A 25963-nucleotide genomic window follows, 5' to 3' on the forward strand; every position below is an offset into this window, starting at 1 on the left:
CTATTATTCAAATTCATCCACCAACCACTAATGCCAAAGATGAGGAAATTCAAGATTTTTACCAACTTCTGCCATCTGAAATTGATCACTCGATCAAGACATATTGATAATTACTAGTGATTTGAACACAAAAAGTTAGAAATTAAGAAGAATTGGTAGTTGGGAAATATGGCCTTGGTGACAGAAATGACACCAGAGACTGCATGATAGAATTTTGCAAGACCAACAGCTTCTTCACTGCAAACAATTTTTTTCAACAACATAAATGGCAACTATACGCACGGACCTTACCAGGTGGAATACGTGGCTGGCTGTGGGACAGACCATCAATTGCTCTCATATGCGTGCTGTCTCATTAGGGGGAGAGCAACTAGAAGTATATATCAAGGTGTGCATAAGATTTTGTATGAGAGATTGACTTGATTTGTAAACTTTCACTTAAAGCACAATAAGAATGAAAAAAGTTAAAAAAAAATGCTCTCATATGCAAGTTCAAGTTGAAGCTTAAGAAAATTAGAGCAAGTCCACAAGAGCCAAAATACAAACTTGAGTATATCCCACCTGAATTCAGAGACCATCTCAAGAATAGATTTAATGCATTGAACACTAAGGACCAAAGACCAGACGAGCTGTGGAATGACACAGAGGACAAATACATGAAGAAAGCAAAAGGTCATTTAAAAGACAAGAAAGAAAGAAAAGACCAAAATGGATGTCAGGAGAGACTCTAAAACTTGCTCTTGAACGTAGAGTAGCTAAAGTGAATGGAAGAAATGATGAAAAGCTGAATGAAAGATTTCAAAGGGCGGCTCAAGAAGACAAAGTATCATAATGAAACGTGCGAAGACTTAGAAAACCAAAAGTGAAGAACATGTTCAGCACTTCTCAAGCTGAAAGAACTGAAGAGAAAATTCAAGCCTCGAGCTACAATGTGGAAGGATCCTATAGGGAAATTACTGAACGCTGCAGGAAACATCAAGAGGAAATGGAAGGAATACACAGAGTCACTGTACCAAAATGAAGTGGTAGATGTTCAACCATTTCTGGAGGTAGAATATCATCAAGAGCTGATGGTATTGAAGGAAAAAGTCCAAATTGCACTGAAGGGAGTGGTAAAAAAATAAGCCTTCAGGAATTGACAGAATACCAATTGAAATGTTTCAGCAAATGGATGCAGCCCTGGAGGTGCTCACTAATCTGTCACGAAATTTGGAAAACAGCTTCCAGGCCAACCTACTGGAAAAGATCCATATTTGTGCCTTCCAAAGAAAGGTGACCAAAAAGAATGCAGAAATTATCAAACAGCATCATTAATATCATGCACAATTAAAATGTTGCTGAAGATCATGCCAAGAGCAGTTGCAGCAGTATATCAATAGGGAACTACGAGAGTTTAAACTGGTTTCAGAAGAGGGTGCAGAATGAGGGATATCACTGCTGAAGTCAGATGGATCTTGGCTCAAAGCAGAGAATATCAGAAAGAGGTTTACTTGTGTTATATTGACTACACAAAGGCATTTGACCGTGTGAATTGTAACAGATTATGGATAACATTTCAAAGAATGGGAATTCCACAATACTTAACTGTGCTCATGCAGAACCTATACATATACCAAGAGGCAACAGTTCAAACGGAACAAGGGAATACTGAGTGGTTTAAAGTCAGGAAAGGTGTGCATTAGGGTTGTATCCTTTCACCATATTTATTCAATTTGTATGCTGCTCAAATACTATGAGAAGCTGGACTGTATACAGAAGAATGTGGCATCAGTAGAGGAATACTCACAACAACCTGGGATATGCAGTAGACACAACCTTGCTTGCTGAAAGTGAAGAGGACTTGTAGTACTTATTGATGAAGACCAAAGACTACAGCCTTCAGTACAGATTACACCTCAACATAAAGAAAACAAAAATCCTCACAGCTGGACCAATAAGCGATATTATGATAAACAAAGAAAAGGCTGATGTTGTCAAGGATTTCGTTTTACTTGGCTCCATAATCAACACCCACGGAAGCAACAGTCAAGAAATGGAACAACGTATTGCATTGGGCAAATCTGTTACAAAAGACCTCTTTAAAGTGCTAAAAAGCAAAGATGTCACTTTGAGGACTAAGGTGAATATGACCCCGAAAAAACTAACCAAACCCACTGCTGTCGAGTCGATTCCAACTCATAACAACCCTATAAGATGGAGTAGAACTGCCCCATAAGGGTTCCAAGGAGCGGCTGGTAGATTCAAACTGCTGACCTTTTGGTTAGTAGCCTGAGCTCTTACCCACTATGCCACCAGGCCTGACCCAAGTCACGGTATTTTCAATTGCCTCATATACATGCAAAAGGTAGACAACGAATAAAGAAGATTGAAGAAGAACTGACGCCTCTGAATTGTGGTATTGTTGAAGAATGTTGACTATACCATGGAATGCCAGAAGAATGAACAAGTCTGTCTTCAAAGAAGTACAGCCAGAACGCTCCTTGGAGGCAATGACAGCAGACTTCATCTCCTGTACTTTGGTCATCAGGAGGGACTTGTCCCTGGAGAAGGACATCATTCTTAGTTAAGTAGAGAAAACCCAGTCACCCAGTGCCACGTTAAATAGAGGGACAGTGAAAAAGAGAAAGACTCTCAGCGAAATGGATCGATGAGGTGGCTGCAACAGTGGGCTCAAGCATAACAACGATTTGTGGGACCAGGCAGTGTTTTACTCTGTTGTACACAGGGTTGCTATTAGCCATATCAACTCGAGGGCACCTAACAACAACAACAACCCATTTCTCTTCATATGCCTACAGTATGCGTGTTTATATGCCTGTTAATCTTCAATGACGTGGATGATCTAAGAGCCTGCTGGGCAGTAGGGAGAGGGGACAAAGGAAACATTCTGTTCAATTCAGACAACCTGGAGTCCCTCTCTTTGCAAAGGTCTGTGTCTCAGGGACTTCCCTACAGGCCCTTACATCTGGCTCTTTCATTTATTAAAATTGATTTAGGTAATATTGATGCAAAGCCTACTTTTATGGACAAAGCAGATACAGCACTGAACAAAACAGAAATATCTGGATACACATGGATCATGACTACATTGGGTATGGGCAGTAAATAAATGAAATATAATGTCAGGTACCCTGGGTGGCACATGCAGTTAAGCACTTGACTGAAGGTGAAAGCCTGGTGGTTCAAAGCCACCCTGACACTCCTCGACAGACAGGCCCGGAAATCTGCTCTGAGAGGTAACGGCCTTAAAAACCCAACGGAGCAGTTCTCTGCACACATGGGATCACTATGAGTCAGACTGACTCCACAGCAACTAAACACAACAACAACAACATAGTGTCACATGGTGGTAAGATCGATGGAAACTGCGCCTCAGCCAGGGGATAAGCAGTAACACAAGCATATTTATCTTCACAGGGTTAATGCAGGGAAAAGCGAAACAATCATGTTAGGAAATACTAGCTAGTGAATCTGGCTTGGTAAGGAAAAAAATTGCATTTTCAATTCTAAAAACTTAGAAGTGCTCTGTGGTGACTTTGCAAAACACTCATACAGATTTCGATGCTCATCAACTTTGGCAATTCCCAATGGAGAGGCACAGAAGTCAAAGAGCACTGCCAACCTTCATGGCTGGGAAAGGGAAGGTGCCTCAGTTACTCGCAAAATGAAAAGGCCATTAGCAAAGGGTAAACATGTAATTTGGGACACTGGAAACATAAAAGCGAATGAATAAATACTATCAAAAAAGAAGCCAGACAATAGTACTGATACAAAACACAAATGAAGACTTTCAGGTTTCGCTTCAATATGTAAAGAGCTTGAAAGTCACCACTCTCATCCTCAAGAATAAAGCTGAACATAATGATCTCAAAGTATTGAGGCCACAGGGCAAAAGCCTGCCACTAAAACTGAAGGGACACACAGGCAAATACAGAGAATCATTCCAGAGCAGGAGCCCAGGAAGAGAGTATGTGTTCCTCCAGTGTGGGGGGCAGTCGTTTGCCCCGTAACCTCAACAGCCTAATTAATTAAATGCACTGAAAAAAATGATCAGAGCTGAGACTTGAAAGATGTGAAGGAACTGCTGAAGGGATAGCTGAGAACAGGCGGTTCCAGGAGTAGGAAACACCAGCGCACAGGCCAGCAGGCGGGAGTGTGTCTGGCATGTCTTAGGGAGACCCAAACCCCAGCATGACCAGAGCAGAGTGAGATGCTGGAGAGTAACGGCAGAGGGATTTGGAGAGGCGATGGGAGCCTGTGGGCTTATCATGTTCTGGGGAAGGTGCTCGCTTCTGAAAAGACTTCAGCTCCTCATCTGAGTGAAATGCAGAACAATTTTACGTCTTTGATCACATAGCTCATAAACAATTTAAAAAACCTGTGTGGGGGGGGAAATGTAAAAGCTGTGAGGTATGTTAGAAGGTTTTCACCATAATCAGATAACCAATGATGAAAAAGGGCATGTACAAAATCTGTACCGCAATGCACATATGTGCTGAAAACGTCAACACTTTTCTAGTAAAAGCAGGTAAAAAAACAGGGATAGCCATTATTCCAGATTATGGATTAAGACTCAGGTATCACATTTATGGATACTTCTTAGATATAATAAAACACCCCATGAGATAGGTTTCCTGGGTTGGAAGGATTAGGGCCATAGTGTTGTGGGACATCTCAGTCAACTGGCGTAATATTTATGTTCAACATCCTAGTTTGGTAAGTAGTGTTTGGGGTCTTAAACACTTAAGAGCCGCCATCTAAGATACAATTATTGGGCTCTACTCTTCTGGAGCAAAAGAGAAAGAAGGAAACCAAAGACTCAAAGAAGAAACTAGTGTACAGGACGAACAGTCTACATGAACCATGACCTCACCTACCCTGAGACCAGAAGAACTAGGTGAGATGGTGCCCGACTACCGCTACCAGCCATTCTGATCAGGGCCACAATAGATGGACTCTGACGGAATGGGAGAAGAATGTGGAACAGGATCTCAAATTCCTAAAAAACAAAACATAGAAACAAAAACACTTACTGGACTGGTTGAGATTGGAGGACTCCCAGAGGCTGTAGCCCTGAGATACCCTTTAAACCCTGAACTGAAACTAGCCCGAGGTCTCCTTTTAGCTAAATAACAGATTGGCTCACAAAATAAATAATACCATCTGTCAATACTGTGCTCCCTTCAAGAATCATCTATATGAGACCAAACCATCAACAAAGATTTAAAGACAAAGATGAGTGTAACGGGGCAGAGACACTAGGTTAATGGGAAGGGGACAACCAGAACATAAATATTGAGCATGTTCATGAACTGTGAAAAATGTACCCAATGTCATGGAACAAGCTATAGAGAAAGTACTGAATGGGAACCTGAACAGCTGTGTAAACCTTCGCTGAAAGAACAATAAAATGTTACTACATTAAAAAAAAAATGACTTGGGTGTCAAAGCTATAAGACCAATAATTATAATAATAAACTTCTCAAATGCAGATAGCAATAATCTCCAGGCAGGAAGTAAATGAGATCAGGGTGGGACACACTGGGAGGCCATAAAAACTGACAAGGTCTATTTACTACCAAGGATTTAGATTCCTGTTACTTAAACTATACGTAAACAGTTAATACACTCCTTGTTATAATATAGTTGACAATAAAAGCTTAAAGCATTGGCTTAAAACATGAAAGAGACATAATTTGCATACAATAATTTTACAAAGTCATATGAAAACCCCTTTATTTTAACTTGTCGTAGTTCAGAAGGGCTTGTACGTCTAAACATTTGATACCTGGGTCTTAGAAATTTACATTTATATTCACTAGAGTAAGTTTTGTAAGAGCAAAATACTAGACACAATCAAGGGTCCATTCAAGGCAATATGGTCAAAACAATAAGCAAAGATCAACCATATACAGTACTATGGAGTTTTATAAGAAATTAAATCTGATAAATAAAGCATTACTGAACAAGAAGAACAAAGTAGGAGGCCTTACACTACCTGACCTCAGAACCTGCCATACAGGTGGGGCAGTCAAAACAGCCCGGTACTGGTACAACGGCAGACACGCCGACCAATAGAACAGAACTGAGAACTCAAAAGATGTAAATCTATTCACCCGTGGTCACCTGATCTTTAACAAAGGCCCAAAGTCCATTAACTGAGGGAAAGACAATCTTTTTTTATTTTCCCATTGTGCTTTAAGTGAAAGTTTACAAATCAAGTCAGTCTCTCATACAAAAACTTACACCTTGCTATGTCACCCTAGCCGCTCTCCCTAACGTAACAGCACACTCCTCCTCTCCACCCTGTATTCCCCGTGTCCATTCAAGCAGCTCCTGTCGCCCTCTGCTTTCTCATCTTGCCTCCAGACAGGAGCTGCCTGCGTGGTCTCAGGGGAAGAGACAGTCTTTTTTAAATGGTGCTCGTGAAACTGGATGTCTACCTGTAAAAAATGAAATAGGACCTGCACCTCAGACCACACACAAAAACTAACCCAAAATGGATCAAAGACCTAAATATAAAACCAAAAACTATAAAGATCACAGAAAAAAAAATAGGGTCAAGGACAGAGGCCCTAATACACGGCATAAGTAGCATACAAGCCATAATTAACTATACACAAACACCAGAAGATAAACCAGGCAACTCAAGAGTAAAAAGAGTACCAACAGACCGGGAAAAATTTTGGGCTATGACATATTCAACACAGGTTTAATCTGTAAAATCTGTAAGAAAAGCCAACGCCTCTGCAACAAAAAGACAACCCAATTAAAAAACAGGCAAAGAATATGAACAGACACTTCACCAGAGAAGACATTCAGGCGGCTGACACATGAGGAAATGCTCCCGATCACTAGCTATTAGAGAAATGCAAAACAAGGCTACAATGACATACCATCTCACCCCAACATTACTGGCACAAATCAAAAAAACAGAAAATAACAAATGTTGGAGAGGCTGCAGAGAGATTGAAACTCTTATCCACTGCTGGTAGGAATGAAAAATGGTGCGACCACTTTGGAAAATGATATGGTGCCTCCTTAAAAAACTAGAAATAGAAATACCTCCAGCAATCCCACTCCTAGTAATATATCCTAGAGAAATAACAGCCATCACATGGATAGACATATGCACACCCATGTTCACTGCAGCATTATTCACAATAGCAAAAAGATGGAAAACAACCTAAGTGACCATCAACAGATGAATGGATAAACGAACTATGACACATACACACAATGAAACACTGCAATGATAAAGAACAATGATGAATCTGCAAAACTTCTCACAACATGGATGAATCTAGAGGGCATTAAGCTGAGGGCAATAAGTCAGTCACAAAAGGACAAATACTATATGAGACCCCTATTACAAAAACTCAAGAAAAGGTTTACACACGAAAAGAAACAATCTTTGATGGTTACCAGGGAGGGGAGGGGGATGAGAAGGGAAAAACACTAACTAGATAGTAGACTGGAGCCCTGGTGGCCCAATGTTTATGAGCTCAGCTGCCAATCAAAAGGCCAGCAGTTCGAATCCACCAGCTGCTCCTTGGAAACCCTATGGAACGGTTCTAGCCTGTCCTACAGGGTTGCTATGGGTTGCAATCGACTTGACGGCAACGGTTTGGTTTCTGGTTTAGACGGTAGATAAGTGGTAACTTTGGTGAAGTGTAAGAGTAAGACAGTACACAATACTGGGGAAGTCAGCACAACTTGACCAAGGGGAAGTCATAGAAGCGTCATAGACACATCCAAACTCCCTGAGGAACCAAGTTACTGGGCTAAGGGCTGGGGGCCATGATCTCAGGGGATACCTAGCTCTATTGGCATAAAAGAGTTTATAAAGAAAATGTTCTATATTTGACTGTGATAAGTAGCATCTGGGGTATTAAAAGCTTACAAGTGGCCATCTAAGATGCATCTACTGGTTCCACCCCACCTGGAGCAAAGGAGAATGAAGAAAACCAAACACACAAGGGACAGATCAGTCCAAAGAATTAATGGACCACAACTACCACAGCCTCCACGAGACTGAGCCCAGAGCAATTAGTTGGTGCCCAGCCATCACCACCAACTGTTCTGACAGGGATCACAACAGAGGGTCCAGGACAGAGCTGGATAAAAATGCAGAACAAAATTCAAATTCACAAAAAAAAAAGACCAGACTTACTGGTCTGACAGAGACTGAAGGAACCCTGAGAGTATGGCCCCTGGATACCTTTCAAACTCAGTACTGAAGTTTACCGTTCAGCCTAAGATTAGACAGGTCTATAAAACAGACAACAACACATGTGAGGAACATGCTTCGTAGCTCAATCACGTATATGAGATTAAATGGGCACACCAGCCTAAAAGCAAAAACAAAAGGGCAGGGACGGGAAAACTGGACAAATGGAAATGGGGAAACCAGAGTGGAGAAGGGGAGAGTGTTGATGCATCGCGGAGGTGGCAACCAATGTCACTGAACAATTTGTGTATTAATTGTCCGATGAGAAACTAATTTGCTCTGTAAACTTTTACCTAAAGCACAATTATAGGGTTGCTATGAGTCAGAATCAACTCAACGGCAGTAGGATTGGCTTCTGGTTTTAAAGCATAATTAAAAAAAAGGAAATCAGATTTAAGCTCTTTTTTATATATATTATTAAAACTCCAAGAAAATTTGTTAATTAAAAAGCAAGGATAAGTTCCAAGCTACATTTTGTGGAACAATGTAGGAGAAAACGTTTTACTTTTCAATTTTTACTCTCATCAGTTAAAAAGAGGCATTCCTCTGTGTTTGAGAAGTTTATGCCCATTCAATTGAAAAATTCTCAGTAGAAACACAAACTAGAAATTTTCTACAAATTTTTTTCCAATGGAAACGGTAAACCCAAGAAGTTAAATATACCATGTCATATGTTGAGCATGTCTAGCAAAAAAAGAACACTTTTATTTTAGATTCCCATTGAAGACTGTGGAGAGCAAGCAAAAATTACAGGGACTTACAACCAGCTTTAGACAGAGATGGGTGGGAAGACAAAAACTTATGCTGAGGAAACATGCTTCCCACACACCGGAAAGCCTCAAAGAAAGAGCATTCCTCCCGAAAGGATGGATCTGAAGACCCCACACATGATCCAGATGGACTCACTATCCTCTGTCTCATTTCATTGGTGAATTCATAAGAGGACCAATCCCCACCCAGGACCCCATTAACAGTCAGGGCCTTTCGCTACCAACTTTCTACCCAGTTTTCTACTACATCACACAGTGCAAGAGGTGGAGCTCTGCACAGAAAAGGCTCCAGTGCCTGGGGGAAGCCAAGAAAATTGCAGGGATGGAACAAGAGTGGTTCTGGAGGACCTGGGGTTTGGTCTCCTCAGCCGGAGCTGCTCCATAATCAGACTCTGATCAGGAGGTTCTGTCATTCAACACAAACAACCAAGGCCCAGGATGAGGATGACAACACCCAATGATGCCAACCCTGAGAGTCACATAAGGCGACCCCAGGCATTCAAGGCTTGAAAATCCACATATGTGTAAAGGAAGGGCCCAGTGACAGTGGAGCAGGGCCTCAGGATGCCTCGTAGGGCTCAGTCCCTTGGCCTCATCTGCCACCTTTTTATCTCACTGAGGAACCTCAAGGCCCAGAGCACATGGTGCCCATATCCAGCCTCACCCCTTTTAGTAACAATACCCCAGTTCTCTGTAGTACTCACCATCTCCTGGCTCCAGCTTCAGAAAGTCAAAGTGAATGGGCTCTCTAAGCCCAAGAAGCCACTTCAGGAAGAGGGATGACAGTGGAAGCAGGGCCACTAGGTAGTTAGAGGCAGATGAATGATGTTTTGTCCACACAGCCACTCAGAGCAGTTAAAATCCTTACTTGTGATTGCATGGATGTGCAAGATGGTTGCCCTCAGTCCCCAGCTGGCTAGGCTGGACTAACTCGCCCCATGCCACACTTGGCACCTGAAACGGGAGAAGAAGACAGTGTTGAGTAAGGAAGGAGTGAGAGGTTCTCGGCCTCCAGCTCTTTCCCTGGGAAGGGCTTCCCCCAAGGCTCAAGGTCATGCTTCACTCTGATCACATGTGCACTTTAGGCAGGTCCTGCTCCAGCCATCCAGAGCACACACTTGCATTCCTCATGCAACTCCACAGGCCTCTTCCTCTGGCAACAAAGTCCCAGAAGGAGGGGCTTCTTCATCCCAAACCATGAGAGGCATCCAGGCCTGCCCAAGTTAGAAAACGTGAACCTGGCTTCCTCCAGGGCGTCAGGGGTCCAAGGCATAGGTTGAGGCTTCACCTATGAGGTTAAGGGTTCACCTTTGTAGAACAATTACACATTTTTATTTGATATCAACACAAGTAAATTTTCAGGGAGAAGAGATTTTTCAGGTTTAAGTCAATCAGCTCATCACGTCACTGATTTTTAATTACGTGCAGTTGAAACTCTTCTGTTGTGCTTTCTTTTTTATAACTTTTATTCCATTTATGTTGTTGTTAGGTGCCATCGAGTCGGTTCCAACTCATAGTGACCCTGTATACAACAGAATGAAACACTGCAATACAGTCCTGCACCATCCTCACAATCCTTGTTATGCTTGAGCCTGTTGTTCCAGCCGCTGTGTCAATCCATCTCATTGAGGGTCTTCCTCTTTTTCACTGACCCTCTACTTTACCAAGCATGATGTCCTTCTCCAGGGACTGATCCCTCCTGACAACATGTCCAAAGTATGTGAGATGTAGTCTCACCATCCTTGCTTATAAGGAGCATTCTGGGTGAACTTCTGCCAAGACAGAGTTGTTTGTTCTTTTGGCAGTCCATGGTATATTCAATATTCTTTGCCAACACTACAATTCAAAGGGGTCAATCACCTAAAGTAGATGCCATCCCAGTGACCCCACACCCCCATGGCTAGAGCACGCTGGCCAGCATGTGCGGAGAAAGGTCAGGGGGACTACACACGTGCACCCACAGCCATCTCCAAAACAGAGTGCAGGTTACCAGCGAAACTTGTCATAAAGGTGGACACTTGGACACCAGAGAGAGCGAGCAAGAATCCCTGGGGGGGGCCTGGGCCAGGACAGAGCCATCCAATAACTGGGACACAGGCCCTGAGGGCTGACTCCTTCCCGCCCTCCCCAGCCTGAGTCTGAGGGTTTCCAGTATCTCAGCCTTCCTGGGAAGACAGGGAGCTGCTACCTGCAGCCCAGGGATGGCCAGGGCTAGGTGGAGAGGGAATGCCAAAGGCCAAGGAGAGGGCAGAGGCTGTGAGGTACCTGGGAAAGATCCAGGAAAGAGGGGCCGAATCAGCAGCTACCCCACCTCGGCCAGAGCCAGGGATTAATGTCTGTGAAGAGAAGCTGACAGGTGGCAGATGGCACATGCTGGGGGAAGGGAGACGAGGATGTGGGCTCCAGGGTGCTCCAGTTGTGGCCTCCCTCTCCTAGGCAGAGGGGAGGAGATCAGTGCCCAGCTCTCACGCCCAGGCTGGAAACTGTGGATCATGCCCCGCCAAGACCCTGGATAGAGGCAGGCAGACAACAGGAGTGTGGTGGGGAAAGGCTGTGCTGGAAGACAGGAAGGGGTACAGCACTGGGTTTTTTGGAAACCCTGGTGGCGTAGTGGTTAAGTGCTACCGCTGCTAACCAAAGGGTCGGCAGTTTAAGTCTGCCAGGTGCTCCTTGGAAACTCTATGGGGCAGTTCTACTCTGTTCTATAGCGTCGCTATGAGTCAGAATTGACTCGATGGCACTGGGTTTGGTTTTGGGTTTTTTGGCCCTCTTCCCACCCCCTCAGGGAGATGGGGAAGGCTAGGAAGCCAGAGTATGGGGATGTGGGGCGGGTTAGGGCCCATCACAAACTAGCCTGCAGAGGCCAAGCTACTAGAGAAGCACACCACCTGTTTTAGACCCCTTCCCTGGCATCGCCAACATGTCTGTTCACCTTGTGAAGCTCACAGCACCCCATTCCCAAGGCCAGGCTTCAGTCCCAGGGCTCTGACCATGCAGGGTGAAGAAGGAGCTTGACCTCCAGGTCCCACCTTGGCAGGCTCTTTCTCTGAAACTTGATTCATTTTTAACTCCTTCCAGAAAAGTGCTGTCTTAAAGAAAATTCCCAAACAACAACAAACTGTCATGGCTGTGGAAGCCACCTGTCATTACCCAAGACATGTACAAAAGGTGAGTGTGTCAATGATATTTACAGAAATGATCCTCAGGCTATCAAATGGCAAACCCCTTCACTGACATCTTCTAGAACTTAAGCACAGTTTTTTTTAAAAAAATGACTTTCTCTTGTTCATAAACTTGGAAAAAGTGACTTGAACAGCACCCAAGGATTCCAGCACCTCGTGAACTTCTACAGCTCTCTTGGAGGGGAGGTGGAGGCGTAAGAAACTCTGCAAGGCACACCCAGCATTCAATCTCGCAGACCCTCTGCTACTGTTGTGCCCTAGTCTGAGGGCAGTGTCTCAGTGTGGGACTGAAAGACCCTCTGTCTTATGGGGGACAGCAGATAGTGCAGGGCTCTAGTCTGACAGGGACAGCCATCCAATCTCCATGACCCAGCCTGGGCAGGGGGGGCCAGGAGCTGGGTGGGTTGCAGGCTCCTCAGACAACTAATAGTATCAAAGTTAGACTACATGCGGGACTTCCAGCCAAACTATAAGACTGCATACAGCTGAAGATTCTGGCACCTGGAGGTCAGAGAATCCAGGAGGTAGACAAGTACATTTTTGTAGGCTCAAAATAGCAATGATTGTGAGGGAACACTTACACTTTCTATAAGGCCAGCAATACCCTGGTATGAAGGCCAGATAAAGATACCACAAGAAAAGAAGGCTGCAGACTAATGTCCCTTATGAATCTAGATGCAAACATCCTCAACAAAATACTAAAAACCCAGTGCAAAATACTAGCAAACCGTAAAAGGACTATATACCATGATTAAGTGGGATTTATCCCAGGGGTGGGTCAACATAGGAAAATTAAACAATGTAATACATCATGATGGCAGTGGGTTAACACATCACGTTAATGAAACAAAGAGGAAAAATCATATTATATCGATCAAAACAGAAAAGGCATTTGACAAAATCCAAGGCCCTTTCAAGATGAAAACATTCAACACACTAGACATAGAAGGGAAATTCCTCAATATGCTAACAGACATTCGTGAAAAGCTAACTTCATACTCCATGAAGAAAGACTGAAATCATTCCCCCAAGAACAGGACCAAGCAGTGTCTTCACTTCCACCACTGCTATTCAATGCTGTACGGGAAGTTCTAGCCAGAGCAATTGTTAAGAAAAGGAAATAAAAGATATCCAAATAGGAAAGGAAGAAGTAAAACTATGTATGTTCATATGATCCTATACAGAAGATTCCAAAAGAACCCATAAGTGAATTCAGCAATGTTGTAGGATACAGTTCACACACAAAAATCCACTGCAGTTCTATAAACCAGCAAAGAACAACTTAAAAAGGAAATTAAAAGGAATAAATTTAACCAAGAAGGTGAAAGACTTGTACACAGAAAACTAGGAAACATTACGGAAACAAATTAAAAAGACCTAATTAAATGGGAGTTGCCTTAAAAGAAAGGCCCGGAGACCTCCTTCCAAAAAGTCCCAGCTAATGAAACCCCACAGATTGCAGTTCTACTCTGAAACATATGGGGTCACCATGAGTCAGAATCAACTGACTCAGAATCAACTCAGGGTCACCAGGAGTCAGAATCATCTCAAAGGCAACCGGTTTTTTTTTTTTTTTTTTTTTTTTTTAAGTTTAAAGAAATTTGAAGACATCCTGTGTTCACTGACTGAAAGACTTAATATTGTTAACATACCAATAGTACCCAAAATGATCTACTGATTCATTGCAATCCCTATCAAAATTCTAACAGCCATTTTTGGAGAAATGGAAAAGCAAACCCTCAAATTCATAAGGAATTGCACGAAGACACAAATATCCAAGGCAATCTTAAAGAGAGAAACAAAGTAGGACAACTGACACATGACTATTAAAAAATGTACCACAACACTACAATGATACAAACAGTCTGATTCTGGTATAACGGTAGACATATCGGCTAATGGAATCGAATTGAGAGTCCAGAATAAACCTACACATTTACAGTAAATTGATTTCTCATGAAGGTGAAAAATCCATTCACTGTGAAAACAAAAACAGTCTCTTCAACAAATGGCGTACAAATACTGGGTCTCCAAATACAAAAGAATGAAGTTGGACCCATATGTGAAAATTAACTCAGGATGGATTAATGACCATAAATAAACTAAAGCTATAAAATTTTTAGGGTAAAAATGTACGGGTAGTGCTTCAAGACCTAGTTTTTGATAACAGATTCTTAGATGTGACATCAAAATCATGAGCAACAAAAGACAAAATAGATACACTGGGCTTCATCAAAATTAAAAACTTTTGTGTATCAAAGGGTTTATCAAAAAAAATGAAGATACAACCCAAAGATCAGGGAAAATATTTAGGAATCATATATAAGAGTTTAATATCCAGAATATAGAAATAATTCCTACAACTCAACAACAAAAAGACAAACAGCCCAATAAAAAATGGGCAAAGGACCTGAACAGACATCTCTCCAAAGATACACAAATGTCCAGTAAGCACATGAGATGATGTTCAAAGTCACCAGTGATTAGGGAAATGCAAATCAAAACAAAAATGAGATACCATTTCACATCAGCTCTGATGGCTCTTATTAATCGTAGCAATTTAAACTGGTGCTGCCTCTGTGGAAAACATTCCAGCGGTTACTCAAAAAGTTAGGTGGCTCTGGTGGCTCAGTGGTGGAATTCTCACCCTCATGTGGAAGACCTGGCTTTGACTTCCAGCCAACAGACTTCGTACGTAGCCAACACGTGTCTGTCAGTGGAGGCTTGCGTGTATGACGCTGAATAGGTTTCAGCAGAGCTTTCAGACTAAGAGGAGCTGGTGATCTACTTCCGAAAATCAACCAATGAAAATCCTATGGATCACAAAGGTAAAAACATTCCATAGCACACAGGGTAACCATAAGCCACAGCCAACTCAAAAGCAGCTAACAACCACCACATAATATACAAAGGGAAGCACACTATGTCTATTTGTGTATTAAATACACTGAAGGATTAATGTTCATTATGTTAACAGTGATAATTACACCTACTTATACGATACATTCTTATATACACAAAGCGAACAGTGGTCAACACTATCACAGCATTGACAGTAACAGTAATATAGGCCTTAGGTGTGAGTCTTGAGCTTAAACACCAGGACGTTACTGTCTCAGCCAAGTAGTGTAGGTAAAAACCAGAGGGACTGAGGAAATAGAAAGATGAAAGGTAGAAGACGAATTCAAAATTTAGTTATTGTCTTAGGCTCAGTTCTCTAGAGAAGCAGATTTATATCAAGGAAATGGCTCACACGGTTGTAGGGGCTGGAAAGTCCCAAGGCCACGGGCAAGGCTGGAGGCTTCTCTTGACTCACGTAGCTGTAAGGGCTGGCAGATTCATGATCAGAAGGTCACAGAGCAGGCCTCTGGCTCACAGGCTGTAGAGGCCAAGGAATCTGAAGATTGGAAGGTAAGATGGCAGGTAAGCTACTAGCTCAAGTCCCAAGAGTTGGAGATCTGATGAACAGGAGCCGGCTGCAGGATCCAGAGTGAGTAAAAGACTATGAGCCTTGCCAGAAAGTCCACCTACATTGGATTCAGGCCACACTCCCAAGAAAACTCCTTTTCAACTGAATGGCTACTCACAACAGATCCTGTCATGCAGGTGATTACATTATATCGGATCTCATCATGAAAGTGGTTATATCATTATACAACTGCATATGACATCATAACTGCCAAGCCACTGAGAATCATGGCCCAGCCAAGGTGACACACAACCTTAACGATCACAGTTATGAACGGAAATTTAATTGCAGTAGCTGTCTCTCTCTCATCAGCAACAGAAGCAGGTTTCCATGACATTTTCCTAAGGCCCCAAATTACAATCAACCTCCAGAATCTCTTCACAAAAATAACAATCTCATTGATCAGGTAGGAATGTTTTTCTTTGTGAGTGACAAAACACCTGGAAAACTGAACCAAGTATGACTTTTATCATTTTTTTCTCCTCAGTTAACAAGAAGTTAAGGAACCAATGGTAGTGAAGGAAGAAGTCCAAGCTGCTCTGAAGGCACTGGCAAAAAACAAGGCTCCAGGAATTGATGGAATATCAATTGAGATGTTTCAACAATCGGATGCAGTGCTGGAAGTGCTCACTTGTCTATGCCAAGAAATCTGGAAGACAGCTACCTGGTCAAACGACTGGAAGAGATCCATATTTATGCCTATTCCCAAGAAAGGTGATCCAACCGAACGCAGAAATTATCGAACAATATCATTAACATCATGCGCAAGCAAAATTTTGCTGAAGATCATTCAAAAGCGGCTGCAGCAGTATATCAACAGGTAACTGCCAGAAATTCAGGCCGGATTCAGAAGAGGATGTGGAACCAGGGATATCATTGCTGATGTCAGATAGATCCTGGCTGAAAGCAGAGAATACCAGAAGGATGTTTACTTGTGTTTTATTGACAATTCAAAGGCATTCGACTGTGTGGATCATAACAAATTATGGACAACATTGCAAAGAACAGGAATTCCAGAACACTTAATTGTACTCTTGAGAAACCTGTACATAGATCAAGAGGCAGTTGTTTGGACAGAAAAAGGGGATACTGATTGGTTTAAAGTCGGGAAACGTGTGTGTCAGGGGTGTATCCTTTCACCGTGTCTATTCAATGTGTATGCTGATCAAATAATCTGAGAAGCTGGACTATATGAAGAACGAAGCATCAGGATTGGAAGAAGACTCATTAACAACCTGCATTATGCAGATGACACAACCTTGCTTGCTGAAAGTGAAGAGGACTTGAAGCACCTACTAATGAAGATCAAAGACCATAGCCTTCAGTTTGGACTGCACCTCAACATAAAACAAAAACCCTCACAACTGGACCAATAAGCAACATCATGATAAATGGAGAAAAGATTGAAGTTGTCAAGGATTTCATTTTATTGGGATCCACAATCAACACCCATGGAAGCAGCAGTCAAGAAATCAAAAGACGCATTGCATTGGGCAAATCTGCTGCAAAGGACCTCTTTAAAGTGTCGAAAAGCAAAGATGTCACCTTGGAGACTAAGGTGTGCCTGACCCAAGCCTTTCAGTCACATATTATGCATATGAAAGCCAGACAATGAATAAGGAAGACTGAAGAAGAATTGACGCCTTTGAATTGTGGTATTGGTGAAAAAAAAAATGACGCCTTTGAATTGTGGTATTGGCGAAGAATATTGAATATACCACGGACTGCCAAAAGAATGAACAAATCTATCTCAGAAGAAGTATAACCAGAATGCTCCTTAGAAGCAAGGATAGCGAGACTGCATCTTACATACCTTGGACATGTTGTTAGGAGGGATCGGTCCCTGGAGAAGGACATCATGCTTGGTAAAGTACAAGGTCAGAGGAAAAGAGGACCCTCAATGAGATGGATTGTCACAGTGGCTGCAACAATGGGCTTGAGCATAACGATTGTGCGGATGGCGCAGGACTGGGCAGTGTTTCATTCTGTGGCACACAGGGTTGCTAGGAGACAGAACCGACTCAACAGCACCTAACAACAACAAGTCCAGAGGTTACAACGCAGGATGTGCCCGGTGCTCTGTGATCAGTGACCCAGGCTCCTTCTTCCTGCCTACTCTACCTCCATTTCCACATATCCGCTAGGATGGCTATTATCAGAAAAACGAAAAAGTACAAGTGTTGGTGAGGATATAAAGAAATTGGAACCCTCAGGTACTGTGGGTGAGAATGCAAAATAGTACGTCTACTGTGGAAAACCGTTTGGCAATTTCTTCAAAAAGTTAAACATTGAAGCAAAAAGATGGAAACAACCTAGATGCCCATCAACAGATGAACGGATAAACTATGGTACATAAACACAACGGAGCATTATGCAACGATAAAGAACTATGATGAATCTGCAAAACATCTCATAACATGGATGAATCTGGAGGGCATTATGCTGAGTGAAATAAGGCAATCACAAAAGGACAAATATTGTAAGACCACTAGTGTAAAAACTCATGAAAAGGTTTACATACAAAATGAAACAATCTTTGATAGTTACAAGGGGGGGGTGGGCGTGGAATAACACTAAATAGACAATAGATAAGTGGTAACTCTTGTGAAGCGTAAGAAAGTACACAATACTGGGGAAGCCTGCATAATTTGTACAAGGCAAGGTCATAGAAGCTCCATAGACACATCCAAACTCCCTGAGGAACAGAACTGTGCTGAGGGCTGTGGGGACCATATCCAGCTCAACTGGCATAACATAGTTTATAAAGATGTTCTACGTTCTACTTTGGTGAGTAGCGTCTGGGATCTTAAAAGCCTGTAAGCGGTCTCACCTCTTCAAGAACAGGGAGAATGAAGAAAACTAAACATACAAGGGAAAGGTTAGTCCAAAGGACTAATGGACCACATCTACCACAGCCTTCACCAGAGGCCAGTACAGCTAGATGGTGCCCGGCTCCCACCACTGACTGCTCTGACAGAGATCACGATGGAGGGTTCCGGAGGAAAAAATACAACAAAATTCTAACTCACCAAAAAAGACCAGACTTAACCAGCCTGATAGACTGGAGAAACCCCGGAGGTTCACCCCTCAGCCAAAGATCAGAAGGCCCATAAAACAAAACAAGACTAAAAGGGCACAACAGCCCAGGGCCAAGGACTAGGACGAAGGACAGGACAGGAAAGCTGCTGACAGGGAACCAAGGTTCAGACGGAGAGTGTTGACGTGTTGTGGGGTTATTAACCAACGTCATAAAACAATATGCATACTGTTTAATGAGAAGCTGGTTTGTTCTGTAAATCTTCATCCAAAGCACAATTTAAAAAAAAACAAAAGTTAAACATTGAATTGCCATGTGACCCAGACATTCCACTCCTAAGTTGGCAGTTTGAACTCAACCAAAAGACTTGAAAGCACGGATTGGAAAAGATACTTGTATACCAACGCTCGCTCCAACATTATTCACAATAGCGAAAAGGTGGAAACAACTCAAGTGTCCATCAACAGATGAATGGATAAAAAAGACAATACTATGAAACAGTATTTGTTCATAAAAGAGAAATTTTGTTCACACTTTCAGCATGGATGAGTCTTGAAAACATTATGCTAAGTGAAATCAGTGAGACACAATAGGACAAATACAAGATGTAACTTACATGAAGTAAGTAGAAAAGGCAAAAGCAGAGACTGAAGTTTGTTAGTGGCTACCAGGGATTCAGGGAGGAGGGAGCTGGGAGTTACTGCTTAAGGGGTACTCAGTTTCTCTTTGGAATGATGAAAAAGTTTTGGAATTAGCTGGTGGAGATGGTTGCACAACACTGTTAATTATTTAATGTCACTGAACTGTACACTTAAAAATACTGAAAATTACAACATTTTAGATATATATGTTTTATCATAATAATTTTTTTTTTTAAAGGAACCACTGCCCTCTTAATTATAAATGCTTAGGGGTCATTTTCAAGGTGCAGACCTCTAAGCACTCTTCTATGAACTACTAAATCAAAAACACAGAGGAGTGACCAGGACACTGGATGTCTGAAATGCTGGCCAAAGGTTTTATGCACACTCAAGTTTTGGAACCACCATCAACTCAAGGCAGATCACTTGAAGAAAGGGGAAGATAAAAGTCCAGATGCCACATTATAAAGCTCTTCAGCTCTGAGTCAACAAAGCCTCAATCATTCCCACAAAGAAGGGAACAGGAACGCAGTCAAGAAAGGCAGGGGCTCTCAAGAGACTCACAATGCAAAATGCACAGACATCTATCTAAGTGCAGATCCTGACTTCTACCCCACCCAGGTAGAGCAGGTTCCTATAGTTCTCCAACATTATGCCCCTTTACAAAGCCCTCTGAGCAGGATACAACATACTCACTCCTTCTAGGGACAAATCCTTGTATGTCAATGGTAGCTAAGATGAAACACACGTTTCTCCAGCAGTCCACACTGTGGTGGTGGGGGGTTCTAATTTTCACACAATATAAGGGGAGGCAAGGGGTATATGAATCAGTTTTGACTGAGGTAAGTGCATGGCTGGGTCCGTATAATTTGGAGCAAGTTATACATCCCTGATTTTAACCTATAATTAAAGCACAGAGGCCAAAGTTTATTAGTTGCTACCAGGGACTCAGGGGAGGGCAGAACGGGGAGTTATTGCTTAAGGGGTGCTGAGGCTATGCGATCCAGTGCGGATTTTATATTTGTGAGATGGTAAAAGAAACATACAAATGAAAAACTAATTCAACAAGTGGTTTTCTTTAACCAAATGACAATGTTCTATCCACCAATGACATAATTTCTCAGATGAACCACCGAAACAATCCATCCAATTACAGATGACAAAGTCAATAAGAGGCTTTAAAGAAAGGATCCAACCTTGTGATCAGAACAGAAAGGATCTGTTCTCACTTTAGAGAGAAACAAAACTATATCACAGACTCTAACTTGCCTTGTGTCAAACATCTTAATAAATGGCAGAATGCAGGTGTTTGGGTTCTAGAACTGATCCCAAAGAATCAAAAAGGCAAGTAAAGTATACACCACCAAAGGACACTGGCAGTGGGTTTCCTGAGAAAACTTGAAACAAGTTAAAAGACTTAGTTAAAAGGTCAGTATACATATGTATATATAACCAAAAACCAAACCCAGTGCCGTTGAGTTGATTCCGACTCATAGCGACCCTATATACATACAATCGGTTAATGTTTTTACTACTATTAACATCATGATGATGTTGTTGTTAGGTGTGATCAAATCACTTCCGACTCCTAGTGACCCCATGTGACAGGGTAGAACAGTCAAACGGAGTGTTCTAGGCTGTAATCTTTATGGAAGCCGATTGCCATGTCTTTCTCCCACAGAGCAGCTAGGCAGGTTAAACCGCCAATCTCAGTTAGCAGCTGTGCGCTTAACCATTCTACAGCCAGGGCTTCTCCTTAACATTATACTGTAAGAATATTTAAGGCCATGGAAAATATACGTAAAACTTAGTTACGAAATGATAAAACGTCTTTTATCGAAACCTCAGGTGCAAGTACACCAGCAGTGCAATTAACCAAAATACGAGCAGTTGTCTTTTGGAAGGATGGATTTTCTGACTGGATTGTCATCATTATTTTCTGTTCACGTTTTTCAGTATTTTAGTACAATGGACATATTTAAATTCTACTTCTGTAGTAAAGGAATCTCACATAAAGAGAGTTCTATGGCTGTAGGGTGGCACAAACAGTTAAGTGCTCAACTACTAGCCAAAACGCTGGAGGTTCAGATCCTCCCAGAGGCACCTCTGAGGACAGTGGTTAGCGATCTGCTTATGAAGGTCACAGCCTTAAAGACCCTATGGAGCAGTTTCTGCACACATGGGGTCACCATGAGTCAGAATGGACTCAATCCAACTAATAGCAAAGAGAATTCTGTTCTTCGTGTGGCTCCTGGGAGGCAACCCTCTAAATCCCTGGAATTCCTAGAGTGACAGGACTGCCTTTGTGATTCCTGGTCAGTCCCCTGGTCCACACCTGATCCTTTATACTAAAGAGGTGACACACAGTGGAAGCTGGTCATGCCAGAAAGACCCACCATGTGATAAGAGAGCTGGGGTTTGTGTTAACATTAGGCAAATATGAAGAGGTAAATGACAGCCCACTGCAGGAAGAAACACACAGCCACCCAGAAGGAGTAAGCTGGTGAAATCACCTGTGTGGAAATTCGGTGGGGATTTCCTTGGTTACACAAAGCTGCACTTTAACATTCAACACCCAAAATGAAGAAATGACTGTTTATTAATCCCAGGGAAGAGCACGCTCCAGCCCTGCACACTGAGTTCACAGGAGCGCCAGGGAAGGGAAGAATCAAAGAGCACAAACAGACCTGGGCTCAGCCTGTAATAGGGCACATGGGGGAGAGTATACTTTATTTCATGAGCTTAAGGACTACTGGCTGATTTAAAACAAGCGGCAAGAAACTGAGGGTTTGTGGGCATGAAATTTAGCAGAGAGAGCATGGAGTCCTTACCTGGATTTCCAGATGTGATGTGTAGGTAGGGAAAGAAAGAGCCAACAAGGAGAGGAACTGCCTCTGGATCATTTTCTGGGATTTGGCAAGCACGTGGGAGGATGAGTTGATTAGGGAAATGAGCAGGCCTGCACTTTTGAAGTAAGTAATGTTCAAGCACAGGCTGAAAGAAAAGGCATTTAGAAAGTGGAGTTTGGGTTTCTTATGACAGGGCTTTGGAGCCCATGATACCAGCCAGGCTTGGGGGATGGGGAGGTAAGTGGAGGGCTGGAGTTCAGCCACATGTGCAGTAATTCAATCAATTACACCTATGTGATGAAGTCTCAAAAAAACAAAACCAAAGCCTAGCTCATGTGAGCATCCCGGGCTGGCAATAACCCATGGGTACTGTCACCATGGATGCAACCAATCATATCCTGAGGATGTGGATAACTGGCATCTGGAACCCTCCCACACTTTGTCCTATGTCTCTTCTTTGGCTGGTTCTAATTTCTTATATTTTCCCTGTAAAAATGTAATCATGAATATAACAGCTTCCACTGAGTTCTGCGTCTTTCTGTGTGGAACCTGGGGTGGTTTTGGTAAACTCCCTAACTTGCACACAGATTTGGCACTCTGGAGGACAGTGCCCTTAAACTCGAGTTTAGCTAACTATGGCAGTATTTTAATTCTGGTTGTAAAAATGGTATGAGGGCAGCATCTGACCTCCTCCAACTTTACAAGGGGAAAAGAGAAGCAAGATCAACAGCCCAAGGCTGATTTCAATGAGGCAGTGGTCTCACACGCCTCCTCCCTCCATCATCTTTACCAGTTCTGACACCAATCATCCCTCCCACAGCACTCTGCTTCTCTACTGGGTTTGATAATTGCTGGGTTCTATAATTGATTGCAATGGCCAGATAGAGCTCACAAACAACACAACTATGGGGCTTATTAGGAAAGTAAATGGTTACAATTCAGGCTCAGGAACATTCAGGATACAGTTCTTCCATCAGGACAGCCTCTTTTCTGCCGTGCCCACAGGCACACATCTTTCTGGCCCCTTGGCCTCTGCCCGTTTCCGGCAAGTGTTACAAAGCATTTTTAGCTCTGCTGTTAAGTGCCCAAAGGTATCCCAGTCTGCTAGGAAGTGTCTGCCTCAAGGCACTCATCTCTAGCTCCCATGGGTCAACAAAACTAGCTCCACCAAGTACCTGGAGGTACCCTACTCCTCTCGCAAGCCTCTGCTCAAAGGCACTCAGCTTTCTCATTCCCTGTGCCAGGTGGCCCACCATGCCATCTCCTGCCAGTCTGTCCTGCTGCCATTTCTGACCATCTTCAGGTTATGGTGCTCTCTCCCTCCCCCCCCTCCCCGGTCTCCTGGTTCCAGGATGTTCCGGTGCAAGGATCCTGGGCCCAAAGGACATGCTCTTTTTTTGGCTTGTCTTCCTTGGTAGTGGTGAGATCCTCTTTCCCACCTCTGGGATGGCTCATTTTGAGCCTAGTGGGATGGCAAAACTGAGCAATCTATTTGATGGGCCACAATCACCTTACTGTACAGTCCTGCCCAATCACTTCGGTGGGGTTACAAAACCATGGCAAGAAAGGCCACACGAAAGCAATCTATCACACTGTACAGGTAATACTTATTTCAATCCCCTCCCCCTGCCGCCCCCCGCCAAAAAAAAAGAAATGAAGATCACTCCTGGGGCATCCGTGTGTGGTTACAGTGGAAACCAACATGAGTGCCCCTTAGATCATCTCTGTTGCAATAAGAACCTACAGTAAACAAACACTGCCTTCATTCCCCCTTAAGCCTGCAGCCAAGAAAATCCTATGGGACAGTTTTACTCCGTAATATAAACAGGGTCACCATGATACGGAATCAACTCAATGGCAACTAACAAAAGGGAAGATCAAACATGAAGCATGTCAGTGTATGCATATAAAAATGTATGTTGCAAACATGACTAAATACAATCTCAAAGAACTGATTAATCATTAAGCGTGAAGGGAAAAAATCAAAAACAATCCTCATCGAAATCACCATGTTTATAATGCCATACAATGTAAGCATATTGAGGATTTACTGTATCTAAATTAGTGAATATGGAACCCTGGTGACACAGTGGTTAAACGCTCGGCTGCTAAACAAAACCTTAGTGTTTCGAACCCAAGACCTGGTGATCTGCTCCCATAAAGATTACAGCCTAGAAAACACAGGGGGCAGTTCTACTCTGTCCCAGGGTGTAATTCTCTGCCAGAGTCAAGTTAGGACACCTAACAACAACTTAAAAAACACTTAGTGAATATAAATTAAACTCTTATCAAAGACATTTGGATACACTTAACATTCACCAAATATGATCATACAGTGACAAAGAAAATGTCAGCTAATTTTAAATAAGACAACGCCTCACCATATTTAACAATTCTCCTATTACTAGATATTGTGTTGCCTTCAATTAGAAATAAAGCTTTGAAACAATCTCACACAAAAAAAGGAGACATTATGCAGGCCACAGTTCTTGCACAGTGAAATCAAAATGAACATAAACAATCAGACAGTGGAAGCAAAAATAAGCAAACCAAATAGCAAAAGATAGTTTATATACTTAGAATCTGATTACAAGAAACAATTACTGCGACAAGTGGTAAATAACCAATTTAGAGTCACTGTGACCATGTAGTACTCAAAACCAGAGAATGTGTCAAAGCAGTGATCTTAAACAAATCTTTAAAAACATATTAAAAAACGAAAAGAAAAAAAAAAAAAAAAAGCATTGCCCTGATGTCATTCTGACTCACAGCAACCCCAAGTGTTAGAGCACAGAACTGCTCCACAGGGTTTTCTTGGCTGTAATCTTTACAAAATCACAGGCCTCTCTTTCGCGATGCCACTGAGTGGATTAAAACCGCCAACCTTTTCTCAGGTTAGTACACCTGTGCAAACCCTTTGGACAACCCAGGGACCTGCAAAAAAAAAAAGGGCAGAGTAGTGATTTGAAAAGAAAGAAACCGAGTATTCAAATCTGCAAACCAAGAAAGGAATAAAAGAAAACCCAGATTTCACATTAAAATTAACACCAATAGAACGTTAAAGGAATGACAGCTTCAGGAATGAAAGGCAGAAAGAGATTTCCTGACTGAAAATGACAGAATGAACACAGCTTTCTGGCTCCGTCCAGGGGCCACGGGGCGCGGTCGGGGCCGCCCGACGAGCCCAGGGGACCGGGCGAGGGGCGCAGGCGACCAGCCCCCGCGGGGCCTTGCTGGGCGCGAGGAGGGAAGGGGTCGGCGGAGGGCTCCGACAGGAAAGGGGGCGGGCGGGTCCACTGGCCCGAGGCGGGAAGGCCGGACAGAGCCGCTCGGAGCTGCTTTAACCGGGACGGCAGCCGGGCGGGTGTGGAGCCCTGACCGTCCGCAGCGACCCCCAGGCCCCGAGCGGGGAGAACGCGGCGCTGTGGGGGGACACGATCGCGCCTTTGAACAGAAAGACGACGCGAACGCACCTTCGTGAGATTGTCGCTCCGAGCGAGCCTCTCCGCGTCGACAGGAAATGACGCAACAGGCGAGGGTGCGTAAGGGGCGGGGCGGGACTGTGCAGGGGGCGGGGCAGGCTGTGAAGGGGGCGGGGTGGGCCCAGGAAGACGAGGGTGGGGCGGGGGTTCGGAAGGTGAGGGGCGGAGCAAGGAGTGGGGCAGGCTCTGACTGAGCTTCCCGCCCTCCAATCCCCCATCTGGGCTCTCAGATTCTGTCTTTCAACAGAACTTGATTCTCCCGTATTTGAACCATTTCAAAGTCTTTGGGGTCGTGAGGACAAG

At 43.2% G+C, this 25963-nt stretch overlaps 1 protein-coding gene across 5 annotated transcripts in view; it reads right to left on the bottom strand.

Annotated features, from left to right (window-relative positions):
- Nucleotides 1–25710, bottom strand: part of LOC111747786 (zinc finger protein 699-like) — a 42221-nt gene extending 16511 nt beyond the window's left edge. For 2 of the 5 annotated variants that reach the window (XM_064291021.1, XM_064291019.1), the window contains exons 1-2: nt 25652–25710; nt 9705–9954 (exon numbers count right to left, since the gene is read on the bottom strand). Coding sequence is in view for 3 of the 5 variants with exons in the window: in XM_064291019.1 (XP_064147089.1) it covers nt 9705–9707 (3 nt within the window). In the remaining 2 variants the exon portion in view is untranslated. Of the gene's footprint in view, nt 1–2421; nt 2541–4877; nt 5000–9704; nt 9955–11265; nt 13714–25651 lie in introns of those variants that run through there. The other 3 variants (XM_064291017.1, XM_064291018.1, XM_064291020.1) reach the window with 3 other exon arrangements.
- Between the last annotated feature and the right edge of the window lie 253 nt (nt 25711–25963).

This window comes from Loxodonta africana, chromosome 9, assembly GCF_030014295.1.
Source record: "Loxodonta africana isolate mLoxAfr1 chromosome 9, mLoxAfr1.hap2, whole genome shotgun sequence".
Classification (NCBI taxonomy): domain Eukaryota; kingdom Metazoa; phylum Chordata; class Mammalia; order Proboscidea; family Elephantidae; genus Loxodonta; species Loxodonta africana.